General features: G+C 31.8%; 1 protein-coding gene across 5 annotated transcripts in view; it reads right to left on the bottom strand.

Annotated features, from left to right (window-relative positions):
* The window catches only part of CADM2 (cell adhesion molecule 2), a 1,064,920-nt gene that overhangs the window by 66,057 nt on the left and 976,554 nt on the right, over window positions 1–22,309 (bottom strand). For 4 of the 5 annotated variants that reach the window (XM_032276647.1, XM_032276648.1, XM_032276650.1 and 1 more), the window contains one exon: window positions 9,226–9,345. The exons of the other annotated variant lie outside the window; for it this stretch is intronic. In XM_032276647.1, coding sequence (XP_032132538.1) covers window positions 9,226–9,345 — 120 coding nt within the window. The remainder of the gene's footprint in view (window positions 1–9,225; window positions 9,346–22,309) is intronic. 5 annotated transcript variants of the gene reach the window in all.

The following is a 22,309-nucleotide window of genomic DNA, read 5'->3' as shown; positions in this document are numbered from 1 at the left end:
TTAATAGAGACATTTCTTTATTTAAGAAAGAGTATTGTCATAGCTTCACTATAAGCAGTTCTGATACTAAAACTGTATAAATTTTATGTACATACTTCAGAAGACATTCAGAAAAATCTGTCTCCTTGCCTTGTAATCACCTTATACACACTTTCCATCAAGTAGCTTTTAATTTTCTGGCCATAGCTTAATTTAAATGAGTATAGAAAACTAATGGGAGATTATTTGAAGTCTAGAGAAATAAGAAACTAATGTATTACCGAAGCAAGATATGTTTTAAAATATTACAATTATCTGAGCACTTATTGCAATTCCACGAACTCCCCAAAGTTAATAGATTGTATTAGACCCTTCTCAGAAGTCACGCTTTGTGGCACTTGCTCTTATTTATTGTCCTGGCAGAAAGTTCCCGCGGAAGTCAAGGTCACCTTCTATCCCAAAGTTGGTATAATTAGTATCAATTCGATGTTTCACCAAGCTTACACAGGAGGTTATTAACTGCGTTTCACGCGGAGTGTCAAAGAAGCAAGGGCAGTGCCAGCAATCTTTTCAGCTTCAAAGGCACATCTCATAAATTCAATTCACTGGTTAGTAAGAAAGATACAACTAGTTTGTTAATGATTTTAAAACAATTTAGAGATGTTCTAGAAATATGTTTTTTATATATTTAGAACATGCTTTTAAAATATATAACGTATTAATTTTACAATAATATGTAACTCACTTTAGTCTCGATATTTCATAGAAAACATGCTTTTCGTAACAATTTTATTTTTACATGAACATGTATATGAACATGTATATTACATAAAAATGATTTTTTTAAATGGCGTATACTGGGAAATATTTTTTTCTTTCTTAGAGATTGTTTTCCAGAAAAAACACATATACTGTTAGATGATATTAAATCTAGGGTTATTACTATAAAATAAATTAAGACACTTCTAAATGTAGAGCAGTGAGAACAGTTATTAGTAGACCTGTTTATTTAAAAGAAATGAAAACTAACAGAATGAAAATTTCTGTTTGAATTGATGGAAGCCAAAGGAATAAATAAGCTTAAAATGAAACTTTAAAAAATGTTTGATGAGGCCGGGCGTGGTGGCTCACGCCTGTAATCCCAGCACTTTGGGAGGCCGAGGCGGGTGGATCATGAGGTCAAGAGATCGAGACCATCCTGGTCAACACGGTGAAACCCCGTCTCTACTAAAAATACAAAAATTCAGCTGGGCATGGTGGCGTGTGCCTGTAATCCCAGCTACTCAGGAGGCTGAGGCAGGAGAAATTGCCTGAACCCAGGAGGCGGAGGTTGCAGTGAGCCGAGATCGCGCCATTGCACTCCAGCCTGGGTAACAAGAGAGAAACTCCATCTCAAAAAAAAAAAAAAAAAAAAAAGTTTGATGTTTTAAATTATGCAAGCCACGAGAGTGCCCTTAGAAAACAGAAGAGAGCACACATGTTCTGCTTCCCTTAATAGGCTATAGTGGAAAGAAAATGCAAATACAGGATTTTCTCAAATATTTCCCAAATGCAGCAAATAAGTCCGTTAATATTTAAAGATTTTCAAACTGTGTCAGAGTTCAACTTCATTCAAGTCAGATGAAAATGCTCAATTTAGTTTTGGAAATGGTTATACATAGCCAATGATATGCATTTCTGTACCAAATAAGATCTATTAGAATAAAAAGAAAAAACTTTAGCATTCTATGCTAACCTCAAATAACATCACTTGACACATTGTAATTATTCAAATGTTTACGTTCATGGCTAACTAAAAATCCTGGACTCCAAAGCCAGCATTCTTACCCACATCCAGCCTGCAGTCACTCCAGAAGCATTTACAATGTGATGCTTGCAGTAAGGCTGAACGTACCTCCACCTATAGAACATATATGTTGCTTGTTCCTTCCAAATAAGCATTTTACCTTGTTTTCATAATGAACTGTTTCAGACATTTAATTTTAAAACTTAGTCAACTAACTATAATCATTATTGTTTTTTAAAAGTCTGGTGAAAATTAAACTATGTTTGCACCCTAAACATAGAAATCAGTCTTTTTGCAGATAAGCAGGTTTCTCTACATGGACCATCTGGATATTGAATAATTACTTAATTTTTGTCAAGGAAAAAAACCCAACATATTGACACTTAATTTTTAAAAGCTCACAACATTGTGCAAATTGTGTTTTATTACCACCAATAAAGCCAAAAAGACTTTTAATAGCTAAGCACTCATAATAAAAGCTCATAAACAACTTCTTGATTTGCACATTTTGGGATTCAACTGTGTCAAGCTAATATATTCTACTATTCTAAATGCTCTACTTGAGTACGTTTATAGTGACTAACTCAGAGCTATAATGATTTTATTTCATTCATTTTTTCTCAGTGCTGGAATGCTTTTTCTTTTATTCTGGTGTTTCTTCATCTCTTTGTATTCTGTTTTTTAAAGTATTTAAACCAAGAAGGAAAAGACAGGGGACATTAATGAAACCAAATACAAATTAAATAAAGACAGACTTGATTTTCTTTTGATATAAAGGAGTTAGAGAATAGAAGTGCAGGTCAGAACATTATTGATTCTTAACCTGATTTAATTAAATAAGTGCTTCAGACAGTAGTTTGAAGTGCATGTATGTTATGTGGTGTTTACTTTACTCTAGCTTATTTTATTTTGAAATCAGAAAAATGAAACAATTGAGGTAAGAAAATCTGAATACAAATAAAACACTTTCATAATACACATCTTAAGCAACTGTATTTCATTTAAAATGTCCACATTAAATATGAGTAGAATTTGAAAATTCATCTCAACCTTTCAATAATGTCCCAAAGTAAACACTTAACTTTCTTTTATTTTCAATGTGTACAGCTCAACTTTGTGTATATGATTTTTTTAACAAGTCACTAAGATTGCTTCAAATGTCTTTAGAGGGGAAAAGTAGTTATTTACTAAGATTTTTCAGAAAGCAATGTTTTAGAATTATAGTGATACAAGCAGATCCCTAAATTCATCTACATTTGAAGAATTAAGTTTTTTGATGCACATGATTTAAAAGCACAATGGCATTATATGGGCTAAAAATTGTGTGTCTATAATTTCTAGACTGGAATTATATTCACTCCAGGTGTATGCTAAAAGTCTTTCTATTCTTCAAGAATGATTTTAAGTATTTTAGTTAATGTTACCTTTTTAAAAGTATATCACAACAGTAGTGCTATGGTCTGCTTTTCTGTCCTCCTCAAAATTCACATATTAAATTCACATATTAAATTCTACCCTCAAGATAATGATATTAACAGGTGGGGCCTGGGGAAGTGATTAAATCATAAGGTGGAGCCCTCATGAATGTGATATGTACCTGTATAAAAGAGACTACAGAGAGCTGCTCTGCACCTTGCACAATGTGAGGACACATGGAAAGACAGGTGGAAGTTGTCATCTATAAGGAGTCTATCCTTACCGGAGACCCAATATACCTGTAACTTGATCTTGGCTTTTCCAGCCTCCAGAAATGTGAGAAGTTAATGTTTGTTATGTTTAAGCCACTCAGTTCTATTTTATTGTAGCACCCCAAACAGACCAAGGCAACTAATGCACAATTAAATTGTGAAGAATTGCGTATACATATTAAAATATTGTGAGTTTTGTCAATATAACTCTGGTTCTAGATATTTTGACAGTTTGATTTCTTAAATTTAAAAAAATCCTTTTTCCTTTGTGCCATTACATGTTGAACTAAGATTCCCTTGCAATGACTCTCATTACAATTAATACATTTGTTGAGATTACCGCACAAATAATACAGTTTTTGCTAGTAAAAAATTGTAATTTTATCATTTCAAAGACAGATGTCAAACCAAATCTATATTTGAACCAATAATTCATTTGAAGTTTTACATGAATTGTATAAACACTTTCATCACCATTTTTAGGATTTTTTTCCTTATCTGATATATTGAAATGTACGATGTATTTGAATCCACTCTTAGTAATAGGACAGTGCATATTGGTTTACATCATCTTTCCATATCTATCAGCTCATTTCTGAATTTAGGGCATTTACTGTTCTGCATAGGTAAAACAAATATCAATTAATAGCTTAGAGAGTTTTCTGTCCTAAGTATAAAAGTTCAGTTATGAATTCTTATTCAAAAAATAAGATACATAAACCACTTAAATATATAACTATGTTTTATATATGTCTCCTGAATTTGCAGTAAGTTAACACCATTATCAGTAAAATGAGGATGCTACTAAAGATTACTAGATTACAACATAGTTTATATGAAATTAAAATTATATGATATATATAAAAATGGTATTAAATTAAACATGTCATGCTAAAATAATGCTTATATTCATGCTAGAAATTATATCAAGTCATTTGAAATTATTTATTAAATGATTGTACTAAATTCATAAAAAAATCACAATTATCTAAAAGAGTAACATTTATATATGTGTACATATGTGTACACATATATCATATATAATATGAATAATTGTATCTATTATTATAATATAATATAAAGCATATATTATATAATAGACAGAGCATTATATACAATATTATAATATATTATATATTATGTATGTCTCATTTATACATGGGCAGTGTAAAAAATTTATGCAATTTCCAAAAGCTGAAATAATTAAAATTATATAAATCAAGAATACTTTAAACTTCATGAAATGAAAAGTACATAAACTGTTATATTGCAAAGGAGAGACAGATGGTAGATCGATGACTGATAGATGATAGATAGACGATAGATAGATAGATAGATAGATAGATAGATAGATAGACATGGTACCATATGTTCTAGTATATTTTTCATCTAAGGTTTTTATCATACAATCAATAAAAATAGAATTAAATTGAAAAAGTAATTTGGTGTTTCCAGGATTTAAACTGTAATTATAGGGGAAAATCTACATTTTCATTAATCGGATGATACAACTACAGGTAAACAGGTTTATTTCACCAAAAGGGGCTGAACAATAATTCTGTCATTTATTGAGTATTGCTCATGTTTTCGTAACTCTAGATATTATGTAATTCTCAAGTAAAATCTGTGCTTCTTGTTTTTCTGATGAAAACACTGATACTCAGTTTGGTGCACTTTCCAAGATCAAAGATATTGTAAACAAAAGAACTAAACTCATATCCAAAGAGGTATCCAGGGCTCAATTATTCTTTGTCTTTCTCATGGCTGCTTAAGTTGGTTCACTTTTCTGTGTTTTAACACCCTTATTTATAATAATATATTAATAGCCTGTTTTTATCCCATATGGTTGAAGTTCTTTTTCCTCCAAATAGGGATACATTTTAAACACGAACTGAAGAGTTGTGCAAATTCTCAAGGTTATGACATTGAGCAATTCCAGTGTAGTTTCTTTCATTCCATTTCATTTTGATTTTTAATATAGATACAGCTGTGATTCTTTAAATTTATTTTAAATTGGTTTATCATAGGATGAAAAATTCAGCAATAACAGGAGTTGTAAAAGTGTAAATGGAGATATTAACAGTGATTTATTTGTGATCATTTATAAAATATATGGAGATAAATTTTATAGTTAATAAAATTTGAAGAAATACTATTTAAACCTAATAAAATCAAATACATTTAGTTGATTTCAAATTATCAAATAAGATAAAGGAATGAAATAAGTAAGCCAAAAATAAATGCTGCAAGCTGAAAATATTATATCTCTTTAGTTCTTAGCTATTCTTAGGCAATGTATTCTTATTATGAATTCTTTTAAATCATGATATTGAACTATCTTTCACAAACTTAAAAAAATGAATTCTTTTCAAATATAACTGCATGTAAAAGCTTTAATTTAACAGGCAACTCACAAAGAAACAACATGACATAATTTGAAAGAATAAAGTGTAAAATTGATAACATTGTTTATGTACTGAATGAATCCTCCACACTTTCAAATGCGAGCTAGAATATTAATAATGCAGGTGAGTCTTATGACTTCTGCAGTCCTCAGATGTTTGATGAGAATAGAAAGAAAAATGGGCATGAGGCTAACATTCAAATTCATTGCTACTTTTCTTTTCTTATAAAATAGATAATATGAACTTCCCAGCTTACAAAAAAACTTTTCTTAAACATATTTTTTTGTGTGATTTTTTTTTTACATGTTATCTTTCAACCTTTAAGTTTAACAATAGGGATTGGTTTATGTTCACATCTTTTTGTATGTGTGGGCATGTGTATCTTCTTTGAGGTTGGTTGTGTTTTTAAAGGAAAAATGAATTATTTGAGCACTGTAAGTATACATAGTATAAAGCTTACAAAAACATTTTAGGAAACCTGGAAAAAAAAAAGTGAATTTACCAGAAAGAGAAAACCATTGATTTTAGTTTAGTGGCAAAAGTCATTAACAGATAATTCTCCAAAGCAGACACACATGTGGCTAACAAGCACATGAGAAAATGTTCAACATCAATAATCATTAGAGAAATGCAAATCAAAACCACAATGAAATACCTTCTCAAACCAGTCAGCATGACTGTTTTTTATTAAAAAGTTAAAAATAACAGATGCTGGCAAGGTTGCAGAGAAATGCAATGCTTGCATACTCCTGGTGGAAATATAAATTAGTTCAGCCACTGTGGAAAGCAGCCTGGAGATTTATCAAAGAAGTTAAAACAGAGCTACTGTTTGCCCCAGCATTCCCATTACTGAGTATATATCTAAAAGAATATAGATTATTCTACCGTAAAGACACATGCACACATACATGCAATGCAGTACTATTCACAACAGCAAAGACAAGGAATCAACCTAGATGTCCGTCAATGGTGGACTGGATGAAAAAAAAGTGGTACATATATATTAAAAATACTATGCAGCCATAAAAAAGAATGAGATCATGTCCTTTGCTTCAACACAGATGCAGCTCGAGGTCATTATTCTAAGAAAATTAATGCAGGAACAGAAAACCAAGTATTGGATATCCTCACTTATAAGTGAGAGCTAAATATTGACTACACATGGACACAAGGAGGGGAACAATAGATACTGGTGCTTAGTTGAGAATGGAAGGTTAGAGGGGGTGAGGATAAAAAAAAAGTACCTATCACTTACTATGCTCACTACTTGGGAGACAAAATAATTGGTATACCAAACCCCAGGAATGTGCAATTAACCAATGTAACCAACTTGCACATGTATTCCTGAACCTAAAATAAAAGTCGAAAGGGAAAAAAAAATGGAATAGACCAAATTCCACTTAAGATTCATGTGAACCAATATAAAAGAATGTTGTTAGCTTCACTTTGAAATAAAATAATCTCTTATTTTTGTCTATAATTGTGTGTGTTAATGTGTGTGTGTATAGATAGATAGATATTTAGTCCTTTGGAGCAGAATACTAAATATATATAATTTTTCAAAAGACCAAAAGATCATCTGTAATATTTTACCACAAAGAACATTAATACTTTACAATAAACATTAAGCACAAAAACTATTTATTGGGGGTGGGGGGAAATGTACACATTTGATTGCTAGTGATTTTAGATACAAGTAGTTGTCGTAATTTTAGGTCCTGGCATAGTGCCATACATGAAACACGTATTCAATAAATATTTGTTGAAAAAGAAGGCATAATTGAAAATTTGATTTTTGTGTTACAAATGGACCTTTTAAAAAAAGTCAACATACTTCCCTCCTTTCCTATTGAAGTGATTTGTTTATACAGTCAGAACTTAATAGTATCACAGATATTGTGTCAGTGTGCAATGATTACATTTTATTTAAACTGCTGTTTGTAAAAATCCTTAGAGAGTAACACAAAACAAAGTAGAACTTTAGATAGCTTTCATTGTACATAATATTATAAAGCACTTCTAACTTTTTCTTCATTTTCATTATCTCTTCTCTTATTTTTATATACATTTTTACAAGAAAGACCTCCAAACGCTTCTCACTTCAGATTTAGCTTAAATACAATTCAGTCATACAAAAATAAACCTGGGTGTTTCTGAGAAATTCTTATTGTTGCTACCATCAAACTTGTTTAATCATCAATCTTGTACAATGTATAATATAGCTGACATCGTTGTTATTAAACAATGGAAAATTATAAGACATTAGAATATTTTTTTCTGAAACAAAGACTATTGTATCTGTGAAATCAAAGCTAGCAAATCAATTTAATATCAATAATTAACTAAATTCCAAGAAAAACAGACTAATTGAATGACCTCTAAAAATTATGAACAATAGTGCTAAACATAACCTTCACACAATTGAATTAAATATACTGATATAAAGTCCTCATGAATTTCAAGTTAAATTGTTAAACTTAATAGATATTAGTATAGCCAATGTAACATGAAACACACATAAGAAGTAAGAAAAAGACAGACTTAAATACGACAAATTATCTCTGAGCACTGCTTATGTGGAAATTAAATTTAAAACATGTTTTTCTATAGTGCCTTCAATTTTTTTAAATTTCCTCATCAACTGCTAACTACTTAATGACTACTTAGTAATACTTTTTATATATCTCAACCATAACATAATTATTTCTTCTGCCTTTGGATACTCCTACCTTTTTGAGGTTGCTTTCTTTGAAACAAAAGCTTATTTGTATAACAATACCAGAAATTATTCACAGAGCCATCTGGGACAACAGACATGTCCTTCTAGAACATTCTATTAGTAGAATAAGTAGATTCAATCAGCAGATCACTTCAGGATAACATATATTTTGAATATTTACTTGCATGTTCCATGTGGAGAATAATTTATACACGGACTATGCAAATTTTAGAACATTTAAAACACTATAGGTATTTTAATAAAGTTGCAGAGGAGTAGCAAGTTATTAATATTAAACTAGAATTTTGAAAAGCAAAAGCTACCTCTGTACCCTTGACCACCTTATTTCTTTGTTTACATGCAAAAACTGTGTCCCATGCTAACATTTAAAATTTGCCCAAAATTTTAAAGCCCCATATATTTTAAATCTATATTCTGGAATATTTTGATAATAGTCTTAAGCAACACTGAAAAAATAAAATTTTCTCATATTTTATTCCAATAACTCTAATTGATAGTAATTTGGGTGACTTAATTACTTCTCATAATCAAGAAAAATTGTATATCAATGTTTTTACCCTTTCGAAAAACTTCTACAAAGCTCCAGTTAATGTGCTTTCCAGGCTATAACAAAGAAGCGTACCATACCTCTGACGCTGCTGGTTGTTGCAGATGTGGTTGGGCTGGTTGTTATGGCTACAGAGGTTGTGACTGTTGCAGTGGTAAGTGAGGGGATGATAGTAGTGGGAAGCAAAGTGTTGGGAACATCTGGTGAGTGGAAAAAAACAAAATATAAAACAAAATCATATCATGCAAACAAAAGAGAAACACAAATAATTCAAATTATAAACGCATATAACTTATTGAGGTTTAACTTTAACAAGTTTTAACAAAATATCAGGTACAAAACTGACGGTGTCACACAAGTCTTGTCATTTTTTTTCACCTCTTTTTCATACTCCAACACAAAGCAAAGACTTGGAGCAATGTTTGAGAATAAGCAGGTTGTTTGCAATATTTAGAGTAAAATGTAAAATGACAAGAATTCATTTGTTCACTGAGTCATTTAAAAAGTTTGACATGCAGTAGCAAAGTACATGTAGGTAAAACAAAAACTAACATGCTTTGTCAAAGAAGTAAACAGCACAACACATACAGAAATAAACACATATATCACCATATAAGATTAACAAAATGTTAACGATGAATGTGTAAATGCATGTTAAATGCGTTTCAATTTTTTTTTCTTTTAGGAAGACTTAATGATAGGAAATGAGAGCAATCTTTAGAAACAAACAAAAGAAGCCAATTGTTATTATTATTGTTATTTTGCTTCTCTTGTTCTCACAAATGATGTTAATGCACAGTTTAGAGTCTTGCAATTCTTACCCTTGTTAGCTGGTAACGCCTTCTAATAATTTTGCAGTACCTAGGAGTCTTTAACAAGTATTGAGTCAACTAGCATGGCACCAGATATTCTGAAAGGTTTATGATTTATTTTAATATGGCATACTTAGGAGAGGTTACTGAATATATACTTGAACTGTAACATTGAATCTCTAACCCCTAATTAGTTAAGTTGCTAGAAGTTAACAGTAGCTTCCAATACAGAGAAAATAAACCCAGAAAGAATAGTTTAGTGTTTAATGCACAAATCCTCTTTCCTTTTCCTAAAAATCAGCTGAAAATATGAAGAGCAGCACAGAGAACTTTGAAACAATGCAGCCAATGTCAAGTCATGAGAACTTCTGTAAGACCCTCAGAGAGTTAAATCTTGCCTGAAGTGAATACACATGTAATTTACACAGTGAGGAAATTAGAAGCAGTTTCCAAATTACCTGTAATTACTGTGCTGAGATTTGATTTCACATGTTTGTTACACAGCCCCCACACATTCAGAGTGTTGGACAGATAATTTTGCTATTAAAAGGCTTCCTGTCATTCTCTCAGTTAAAGTCTTTGAGTCACACCAAACATTTTCTAGTGCTTTACTTCTGATAAATAGCCCAACTCAATCTGTAGACTCTACCCGCTGAATTCTCTACACTGGATACACCAGAAAACAGCATGAGATCGCTCTCTTATCTTGAATATTGATGTTTACACCTGTTTTTCAACAGAGAAAATGCTTCCTGGACAGTCAAATTAAGAAAACAACCTTCTGAAAACTCAGTGGTGCTGCATTAATCACTAGGGAAAATGGGTAAAGCCTGGAGTGCGATTTACCATTATCATAAAGTAGAACTGACTTTAACAACATTATAAATGAAAAAAAATATGTATATGGATAAATATGCTTCTTGTTTACTAATTGTTATAATAGCCGTTTATTTCAAGGTAAGATTTCTTAAAAGGCTTAGGCAGACTGGAGGTAAATGAAAACATTTTTTAAATTTAAAAAATGCATAATTTCAACTTTTATACATATCTAAAATAGAAAATAACACATTATTTATTAGCAAAACTATTTGCTTATTATGATCTCAAATATATGCATTTAATAAATGCAAAGGCCAATATCTTCCAAAGATGTTGAATTTAAGAACAAACAATAATACTAGTTATTTAAAACTCCATGTAAATGTCCTGATATTTCAAAATTTACCACAGATTATGACATATTAGCTTATTTACTATCACATAGTCAGTTAGAATACAGTTGCATAGGATCTTATTCTAATAAGAAAAATAGTCTTTCAAAATAAGCCCCATCATTGGATTATTAAGAGAGGGAATACAAATAGCAGGATTTTGTTTTGTTTTTAGTTTAGGCGAAAATAATAATAATGATAATAGTACTATTTGGAGTCCCCCCAACCCCACCCCACTCATTCCATGTCAAAAAGTACAGGTAATAATAAATCCTGAATTGTTTTAAAGGCATTCTATGTATTTTCAAGTACTATGAGCATTCTTGTATAGAGCAAACAATATCTTTATTTCTTACAAGTGCAAAAATGCGTTAAACATATGTTTTTCCTAGGTTAATACTCCAGTAACTTAAAAAGATGAGTAGTTTTAATAATTGTTAATCCACTTTAAAACAACATCTCTAGAATCTTTTAAAATATCCAAATAGAAAATGTTACAAATTAGTATTTACATATAAGCTGGTTCTTTGTTTATCTCTCCTATCCTTCTCTCTGATTTCATATGTGGCTAACAACAAATTGACAAAGTAATTTGGTGGAAAATGCCAGTATGACAGTTGGGTTTACAAAGTGATCTGCCATAAAGAAACCTATGCCTATTACCGTTAAATGTTAACTACTACTGGCTTCATTTCGTTCTGTGTGTACTAAATACTGGTTCAACATTAACTTATTACTTCTGTTCATAGGACAAGGTAACTTGCAGTTATACTAATATTTTAAGTAATTTGTTTAATATGACATGGCAATGTTAGAATATCTTAATATATGCTTTGTATGTTAACATCCTATGATTAATCAAGGGATATTTGAACATAGACATCAAGACAACTATAAATATAACATTGTCAAATTTATGGCATGTGATGCATAATTTATAAATATTGGAATTTAGAAATGACAACAATCCAATACATAGCTCAATTTATATATTTCACCTCTCATTTCAACACTGCAAAAGAAGGGCTCATTTTTTTTCCTTGAGGAGTGTATTAATTTTACCAACTATAATTGCATTTGCCTAAAATAAAAGTATAGTTGTAAATAATAGGTTCAGCACTTTGAATTTACAAAAGAAATTAATTGTGTTGTATTATATATTTATAGTTTGTATTTTTAGATATTAAGGAATAAAGAGTGAAGAGTCAGCTATTGATAAAATATACCGCTAATAAAAAAGTATTTGAAATGTGAACTGAGAGTAATTAAATTTTATCCAGAGCTAATCAAATAAATTACTATACATAAATTATTTTACATAATTTAAATCCAAATAAGGTAAGTTTCAATGAGGTTAATCAAAATCAGAATTTAAAATATTCTCATTAATAAGAAATTTGTTTGCTATCTAATCTAACAATAGTTTGCAGGCTGTTAAAAGTTTTCATTACAATATATAGGAGTGTGTAATGACAATTTCTCTGAAATCAAGAAATAATAATTAAGTGTTTTAAATTTATTTTGCCAATTGATTTTCATCACATACTAAATACCATATATCACTATATACTAAAATAAATAATATTTGCTAAAGTAAACTGATGGTTTTAGATAGGATATTAAATGAATTCATAAAGATCCAGTATTCATTACCTACACTTTAAATATATCGTTACACACACGCACACACACACGCGCGCACACACACACGTATAAACTTTAAATATATCTTTATACACACACACACACACACAGATACACACATATATATATACACACACACACAATTTACGTAAAGTCTGGACCTCTATGAATATATGTGTGTGTGTGTGTGTGTGTGTGTGTGTGTGTATACACGCATACATATATATATGCAGAAATTTTCTTTAAAGGGAAATGTGAGCATTTTTATTTACAGGAAATTGAGAAAAGTAAAGGTTCCAAGATATGAAAATATCTGCTTATAATTTTGCCTACACAGAAAGTTTGAATTACAATCAATTATACTTTCATTTCACTTATAACATATATAAAGTACTGTTTTCATGTAAAAAGAAAATTCGGGAGTATTTCAATAACAGGCAGAACCCCTAAATCTAGTTAACTGTAAAGCTTCATAATTGTGCACACAAAACCTAAGTAGGCTGCAAAAGTTATTATTGTGAGTGAATGTTGGGTTGCCAATAAATGCAATATAAATAATCTGGGTACTTCTCTAAGAACCCAGGCACATGCAGAAGTATAATTTCAGCTAAAACAACATGTTTGTTGAATCAGGAAACTAAAATCTGTGAACAGGACCATGACTAAACTTTAATATGATGAATTCATCAGTCCATCATCTCTCCTGCTCAACCTGTGTGACTCTGTTCGGAACTCCAAAAGTGCATCCACCATTGTGTTGAGGCAGCCATAACGTTACGGTTTCCTGCAACAACAGGTGCTAGAGTTCCTCAGAGCATACACTTCCGGCTTGTCTTCTTTATTTTTCAAGTGCCAAGTTAACATAGAGAAAGAAGCTTATTCCTAGGATACACAAAGACATCTGCCTCTGACCTAAGTGCTCTCTCCAGTGACAGAGTTAGACATAGCTCTTTCTGTTCTTTGTTCTGTAGGTTCTCAGAGAAACATCCTGTTTCACATTTGTCATCTCTTTCATGTCCATCCTTTAAATCCTGGTTTAAATAAGATCTCATCTGGAAAGCATGCCCCAGTTCTGCAAAGAGTTAATATCTTCCTTCTCTGAGTTTTTAAGCACTTTGTAGACACCCATATACATGTTTATATTTCTGTGTTTACTTTTCCCAATAAACTGTAGGCTCAGTCTTATAAATTCACGTGTTCTTGTCTTTTAAAATATCACTTTGTCTTAGACAAATATACTCTGACCCAATCCCTCATTAGCTTTTCATCACAGAATAGCCGCCCTTCTTGATGTACCTTGTAACCTGCCACTCTCAAATCTCAGCCTGATTTCTAACTGCTTTGTGAAGACTTCCTTGACCAACTAAGTCTCACCTAATTTCCTTTCACCACCCATTGTGCTTTTGAGTCTATCTGCTGCTTCCTTCACTTCCTCTCATCCATATTCCCATGACCAATAATGCTTCCATTCGTGACATACTGCTATGAGAAGACCCAGAGTTATGTGTATCCCACTACTTCCACATCCATTTCTGTCCCTCAATGGAAAACACAAATTAAAAATGTGTGATGTTATAATAACATTTTCAAATTTGCTCTAGTTTACACACTCAATTTGTAAATTCTATTATTTTCACTCTTTTTAATAATAAAGTATACAGTGCAGTACAATGATTATGCCTCAAAGATCTTTATAAAATCTGGGTTGGAAATTGAGAAAGTGTACCATTTATTTGACACAACATATATTGCTTATATTTTTTTTCACGAGCAATGGAGAGTAAGATAACAGAGTATAAACTTCACAGTAAACTTCAGTGCTTTATCAGGGTGCCTAGCTCTATGCTTTCAATTTGGCAGGTGCTTTTTGTTTCTCTGTTTGTTTTAAGAGATGGGGTCTTGGTATGTTGCCCAGGCTGGAATGCAGTGGCTATCCACAGGCATGGCCAAGGCGCACAACAGTTCTGAACTCCTAGACTCAAACGATCTTTCTGCTTCAGCATCCTGAGTAGCTGGGACTACAGGCATGTAGCACAGCACTGGATATGACACGTGCTTTATCAGTAATGTCACTACAGACAATAATGACAATGATACAGTAGATAGCACATAGTATCATTCTTAAAAATATGAATCAGTAACTGAAGCTTATACTTGGTTAATCCCCCCAAAAAAATGTTGCTTCCCTCTCCCTTTTACCATGTGTGAGATGATTTTTTTTTTTTTGGAATTTGTTTTAAGAGTCTTCCAGCCAAAAGGAGTACTAAAAAAATAAAAATGCAGCATACGGAATAATTTTATATTTTAAATACAGATTTTCAATGTTTTTAAAAGCATTAGAGCTCTAAATCATATCATCCAATTAAAAACAATAGAAAAGTGTCTTTTTCTTTCTATTCTAATGAAGGATTTCTTTTAAAATGCCACCACATTTTGTTATTGGAGCTTATTAGAGCACAACAGATCCTGTATAACCTTGTCAAAATGAAATCAGTTTCAACAAGCACTGTATACAATAAACTGAAGAGTGGTACAGCACCTTTTTTCCAATAACGAGCTTTTCAGGTTAAAGGTATGTTCTGTTCTCTACAAATGCAGTGTACAATAATTTCTAACTTGTCAACCTGTTTTGTTTTCTGGCAGTTTCTCTTTTTAAAAATGGCATTCAGAATGGATTTTCGAAACAAAATTAAGTCTAAAGATTCCCAGAAGCCCAAGCTGCTTGTTTCTCTCCAAGGACGACTGTTCAATAGGGAGAAAAATTGTTACCATTTAGACTGGAATCCATATGTTTACTTTCTTTCTACTTTGTGGCACTAATGCCCTCTGCCAGGGGTGGTCCCAGGATAGTAAAGAATAAATAAAAACTAAGAGTTACTAGGGGAGATGCGTAAGTGTTAAAATTTGAGGTATATAATTAGAATTACTATCATCAGATGTGTCTTTTTTGGTGAAAGGTATTCACATTTCCTTATCCTAAAAAATAATAGGGCATTTTTCCTTACTACTAATTGCACTGACTGACATTGGAAACAATTGTAAGCGGAAAGTTTACTTTGCTTTTGCCTGTGTAAAAAACGACGTTAATCTGCTCACATTATGCTCAGCTACATGCAGTAGCCTATTTGAATTACAGCTTAAAAGTGGATAACAGCACCAAGTCTCTTACTTAAATGAAAACCACCAGCTTGAGAAGGCCCCAACTCACCAGTACATGCCTCCTCCTCAACAGTCATATAGTAACCCCATCTGCTTCATAAAAAGGAACCCTTTTAAAAATTATATTTGAATAAATCCCTTTTCATCCCTCTGATAGCTTCCACTGGTTTCTCATATTAAATGGAATCCTTATACAATAATAATAAGCTGTTCTCAGAAAATGAAAAATACTGCAATTTTAAACTGTAGGCGGTAACTGTCAGTTCTGTGTAATTACAAGAAAAGTTTATGAATAAAATCAATGCATTATTTCAAAAAATGTATGTATTTTTTTCTTTTGTAATACAGTTTTACATTCCAAACTGACAAAAGTAAAGTGAAATTTCAAGTAGGAAAAAAATGCATTTGAAGCGGATTATCCTATATCGTTTAACTCTGCCTTCTTCAATACTATGAGCCCTTTCCTATTTCCTTAAAATACTCTACCTAAAGGTAAATCACATGATTTGGTCCAATAATTCAAGTTCTGTGAAAATGTAAGACAATATTACTGTCGTACATTAAATGAGAGACATATATCAACTATTAATACACACAAGGAGAACTGTGATATAGTAGAAAAATACTGACTGAGAAATACAAATATTTTGATTGCTCATGTAGGCTCTGTGATAAAGTAGCTGAGAGACACTGGCACGTCATTTAACCTCTATGCATCTATGCCTCCTCATCTAAAAATTGAAGACTTTCTATTTTGTCATTTATATAATTTTTTTTGGACTAAGTTTTTAACGATCGATCAGAGTCAATCTTCTAAAAGCAAACCATCTTCACTCAAAAAATTATACATGCCAAAATATTTGCACATGACTTCAGGAGATATGGGAGTTCATAGAGCTGTTTGTTCAGATTCAAAATACAGTGAAACATATACATTTGTTGCCTCCTATTCTATAATTATTTCAACTGCAAAATAATCTCATGTATATAAGAAAAATGATCTTAATATTAATGTGCTTTAAAAATATTAATATTAGTGAACATTTCAGAATACAAAAATTACTCTTCTCAGTAAGCCATCCATATTTAAATAGAGTATGCTTATGATTAAAAACAGTTTTAAGATTTTTTGCATGACAGGTTTTTCCATTTTTATTTTTTATTCTGTAAAATAGTTGCATAACCCATACTAGGGTATACGTTTATATTACTCTACAGATTTATCACCATGCAATTTACCCTGAAATATGTTTCAGGTTTATCTCGATACTGCTTATTTAATATACAAATTCCATCAAAGAATAAAGTAGCTTCCAGAATCCTGAAGGAGCATTTTTGAGGATGAACTAAACTGTGCTGCATTTTGGAAGGTAAAGAGAGTACTATGCCCACAGCACTAATTTTAGTGAATTCTAATTTTGACATGTTTTTGTTGGCATTTAAAACGTTTATATATTGCAGCTATGTGAGAAAGAGATTCCAGGTGTGGGGGTGCGGAAGCAGGGAGCCTATTAGCCAGTTTTTAAAAGTGATAAAATGAATCCAAATGCAATATTGTATCCTGTAATACAAAAGGTTAGTTAAATAAAACTTAAATGAGATGACAATAATGTTTCGAAGATTGTTACTATAAACTTGCTAACCTATTATCTAATAAAATTATGAAAGTCTATTTACAAGTACCTTTTCTACATCCATGTTAATAAATAGATCAACTTTGACATATCCTTAGAACACAATACCTGAATAAAACTAAATAGTATTAAGAGGAGTTGTGAATAAACATCTGTTGAGCTTCACTTGTTATATCCACCCCTATCGCCTGTATTCCTAATGGTCAGATATCTAATGAGCAGCCAGGTTTCTCTGATAAAAGGTTAAATTTCAGTTAGCAAAGTCATTTAACTGCAAAAAGATGAAAACATATGTTTGGAGTCAATTGCATAGCTCTTTAATTTCAAAGATTTTTATTAGAAAAATTAATCTATTAATTAGTTTTTAATTAATTAATCTATTTTTAATTAATTAATTAATTAATCTATTAATTAATCTATGTGAATTACTTAACTCTATAAGGCACATTTCAGATGGGTTGCTAAGTAAATACGTCTTTTTTTCCAGTATGGAATAAAAACTAAAGGTAGTAAATTGTTGACCAAGAAATATCAATTATTACCCTGATTTTGTGCAGAAGTCAAGGCTGTTTGTGTGTGTGTGCATATATACATATATATGCACACACACGCATCTGTATATTCATATGTGTGTATATATGTAGATATGGGTATGTATGTGTATATATGCATATGTGTGTATATATACACATTTATTGCTTCACTAAATTTCTCTTGAAACCAGAGGGAGAGACAGAAACAGATTGAATTATTAAATAAATATTTATTGAGCACCTACTATTCAAAGGCACTGTTCTAAGAGCTAGTGGTATAGAAATAAACAAGATGCATAAAGTTTCTGTTTCCAAGGAGGTCATACTCTACTGTGAGGACATAGAACATATTCACATATACAGATGTAAACATATATGGTACATATATAGGCATACATATATACATATGCAAACATATGTACACACACACACATAGCTAAATTATCACATAATGATATATGCCCCGTAGAGAATTTAAATGAAGATATATGTGACTGGGGGACAATTTAGATGGCAGTGGACAAAAAAGGTCTCACTGAGAAATCGCATTTAATCTAAGATCTGAATAAGAAATCAATCTTACAAAGACCAGCATTCCTGGCAGCATTCCTTGTGCATCCTGGACAAGCATTCCAGGCAGAGGCAAAATTTCTAAGCAGTGAATGACCTTGACAACTTAGAGAAGTTGAAAGAGGACCAGAGAGACATAAGTGAGTGTGTGAAGAGTGATGAGAGATGCCACCAATGCAGGCAGCAGCCATAAAATGCAGGGCTTGGAAAAGTAGGACAATGACGGTTTGTGTTTTATACTAAGGATGATGAAATGCTTTTGTGTAAGTTTAAATGGGGAAAGGACATGAAGAGGCATGCATTTAAAACGTTTATATATTGCAGCTATGTGAGAAAGAGATTGAAGGTGTGGGAGTGTGGAAGCAGGGAGCCTATTAAACAATACTTTAGTAGTCTAAACCAGCATGGATGATGGAGAGAAGTGGCCACATTGGGACCGGGATTTGGAAACAACGGTGATGGAGCTTCATGGTGAATTGGAGAGAAGTGGAGAATGGAATTAAGGAACATTTTTTAGATTCTAAAACAAGTGCATACGTCGTTATAGTATTTGTGAAAACTATACTGTAAGAAGCTACAAAGCAGGTTTTATGTAAAAATCTGTATCTTCTATTTAGGAATGCCATTGTTTCTGAAAACTAATGCCAAAATTTCTTCCCATGGGCCATTGCATATTGCTTGAAATCTCTAACAAATTAGCCAATTAACGCACCTATACTCGGATAGAAAAGCTCTTGAACATTCTGGTAAAGCTAAAGCCTAGCCTTATTTGCACATTAAAAAAATCTAGAAGCACTGAGTGCCACAGATTCTACCCTTCTGTTTACCTTATTATGTACTACAACTGAGAGAAAAGATTATATGTAAATAATGTGAGAAATTTTTTTTAATGATGAAATTGTTTAGTGATAGAAGGCAGGAATGAGACTTTTTCCCATGTACATTGCAGTCTGTGATCCATCCAGCACACAGAAATTTTTGTCTCAGAATGGTATTTCTCCACACAATTTTTACTCTAAAAGCAGAAACCTTAATGTATCCACTTAATGCTCATCTTAAAACAAAGACATACAATTAAGCCTTAACTCTGTGTTGAGTGTGTACACACACACACACACACACACCCCTTTTTAGATGTTTTATACTGGAATAGTGCACCTGTCTCTACTATTTTATGCCATTCCATTTCTCTCTGCAGAGTTCAACAGCATATTCATCCAGTCAGAGGTACACCTTTCCTACAGGCATCAGAGCTCTCCCTGCTTATTCATGTCCAGAAATGATAGCGTTTTATCTCAGCGATTAAAGAAGATACTGTTTTAAGAATCATCCAACTAGTTACTGCCTGGAAACTCTCAACCAGAGATGAGAGCAGCAACCATAGGGCTCTTGCATTAGCAGACTGTTTGTTGCTCCATATGGATGTCTTTTCCATCTTTTTCTCCCTCTGCTGTATATTTTCCATCTAGACTTCTAAGAAAAATGCTCCAAAGGAAAAATGCTCATTATGAGTACACAGAATTAATTTACCAACCGGTAGGTCTGTTTCTGTGTGAGTGAACAGATTTTAGCTGAATCCCTTTTTAATGTTTGCTAGGCTTTACATCTGTCCATAATCCAGGCTTCTTTTTTCCTTCCCCACCCAACCATATGATCTAGAATATGTACTCTCTTAGTTCTCAGTGTGACCTGTAAAGATCACCTTGCCTAAAAAAATTATGTATCCTCTCAATACTTCTAGATGTTTTGTTGCTGGATAATTTAGCAGTAAATGCACGTTGCAGAGGCTGGCAACCTTCTAGCCTAGCTACACATTTACTATGAAGCACAGAAGGACATTTTTCATTTTATTGTGATGGAAGTTCTCATTAACTTTCAGACCATTGATAATCATGACATGAATACATAAAAGGTATAGCTCTGTAAGATTAGGGATGTATTATCATAATCATGTTTGCTTAGTTCTATGGTAAGCGAAGTTCAAAAACAATTTTAAGGTATTCCTTAGTTATGTTCCTAATCTGTTTATCTGTTTCTTAATGATTACTATATTCACTAACATATATGTATTATTTTGTTAAATTTAGGGTCAGGTACTGATAACTCTAAAGGAACTGAATTTATACTTTGCACATCTGTTAAATATTTGGCAAAGATGATAAATAGATAAAAACCATCTGTTAAAGTGAAAATAAAGATACCATCCATGACTCAATTTTTCCACTCCCATAATAAGAAAGTTAATTGAAATGGAGAATCACTACCCAGGATAGAAGAGTGAACTTGTGTTTTCATACAGTCTCTGAAAATGACATATGTCTACATGAGCAACAAAGCTTGGACATTTGCCTTGATGCAGCAGTCTGTAATAACTACATGTACAATTTTCTGTCTTTAAGTATTTTTTGACATTTATTATTAACAATAAAACTGAGTGAAATGAAAGTAGCCATCTTATTGATTCTTAGAAGCTAAATAGGCACAATTTAATATCTTAGTACCTTTCAATAGACCAAAGCATATAGACATTTCTAGTGGCATAATTCTCTATTAAAGTTCTAAGCTTCCAGAACACTTTTTTTATATCGAAAATCCTACCAACTAACAATAAAATGACATATCCTATTTTCTATATATGTTACTTCTGAAGTAAATTATCTTGGAAACATAAAATCAGCATCATATTTCCATTGCTCTTTAATAGACACATGAACAAATAAACAAAACAAACCATAACAGTCAAGTGATGTTTTAGGGAGACCAAGTTTTTCAGAAATTGTGATAAACTGATTAGCAGGACAAAAATATAAGCTTGATTCTATTTTACTATATAGTATTATAATACTAATTATAGAGATTTTATTTATCTTACTTGGTTGTAAAGATATATTTTCCTGGAAAAACGAAATACATACATGTAAAGAAAACTAAACCTGTGGAAAGGTGCATGGTGGGCAATTTCATTCTAAATGATAGCAAGAGTTAAGGTAATGAAGGAGTGATGAATTGTTATATAAAACTTATTAAGGAGAAAAATAATGAAGTAAGGGAATAAGTTAGAGCAGTCGTAAAATAATTTTAGTACTCACATGGAACTACCATGGTAAAAGGAAAAGTAAATTTGAAAAGGAAGGGAGAATATTACAAAAAAAAAACTTTATGGAATACTGCATCTCAACTCTGCTATAACTGTGAGACAACCTGAGTTCTCCCCCAACGTTCTATTCATGATATTTGTTACCCTTGTCTACAACCTGGACCTGCCATTGAGAGTACAGCTATTGGTGAAGAAGAAATGAGTTACTAATTTTTTTGTTGGTATTATTGTATTTGTTCCCAGATCCTGGGGAGGCTTTGAGCATGGAGGTGATATTAAAAAGTTGCAGCATCTCTGTCCATTTCCAATTTGTATTTTGAGGAGTGGTTATTAATTTATCTAATGAGATTAAAGGCAGGTGGAAGAGACATTCGGAAAGCTAAGAGGGAAGAAATTTAGGGTGTTTTTTCTCAAAGCTTCCCAGGGGCTATACGTTTCTGACACTTTTATGAGTGTATTTTTAATCAATTGATGATAAAGAGAAAAACATGCATTGCTTCGAAT

This window comes from Sapajus apella, unplaced genomic scaffold, assembly GCF_009761245.1.
Source record: "Sapajus apella isolate SASKATOON/1434 unplaced genomic scaffold, GSC_monkey_1.0 scaffold8, whole genome shotgun sequence".
NCBI classification, from domain to species: Eukaryota; Metazoa; Chordata; class Mammalia; order Primates; family Cebidae; genus Sapajus; species Sapajus apella.
Note: the sequence above shows the minus strand (reverse complement) of the source record. Positions and strands in the feature narration are given on the sequence as shown.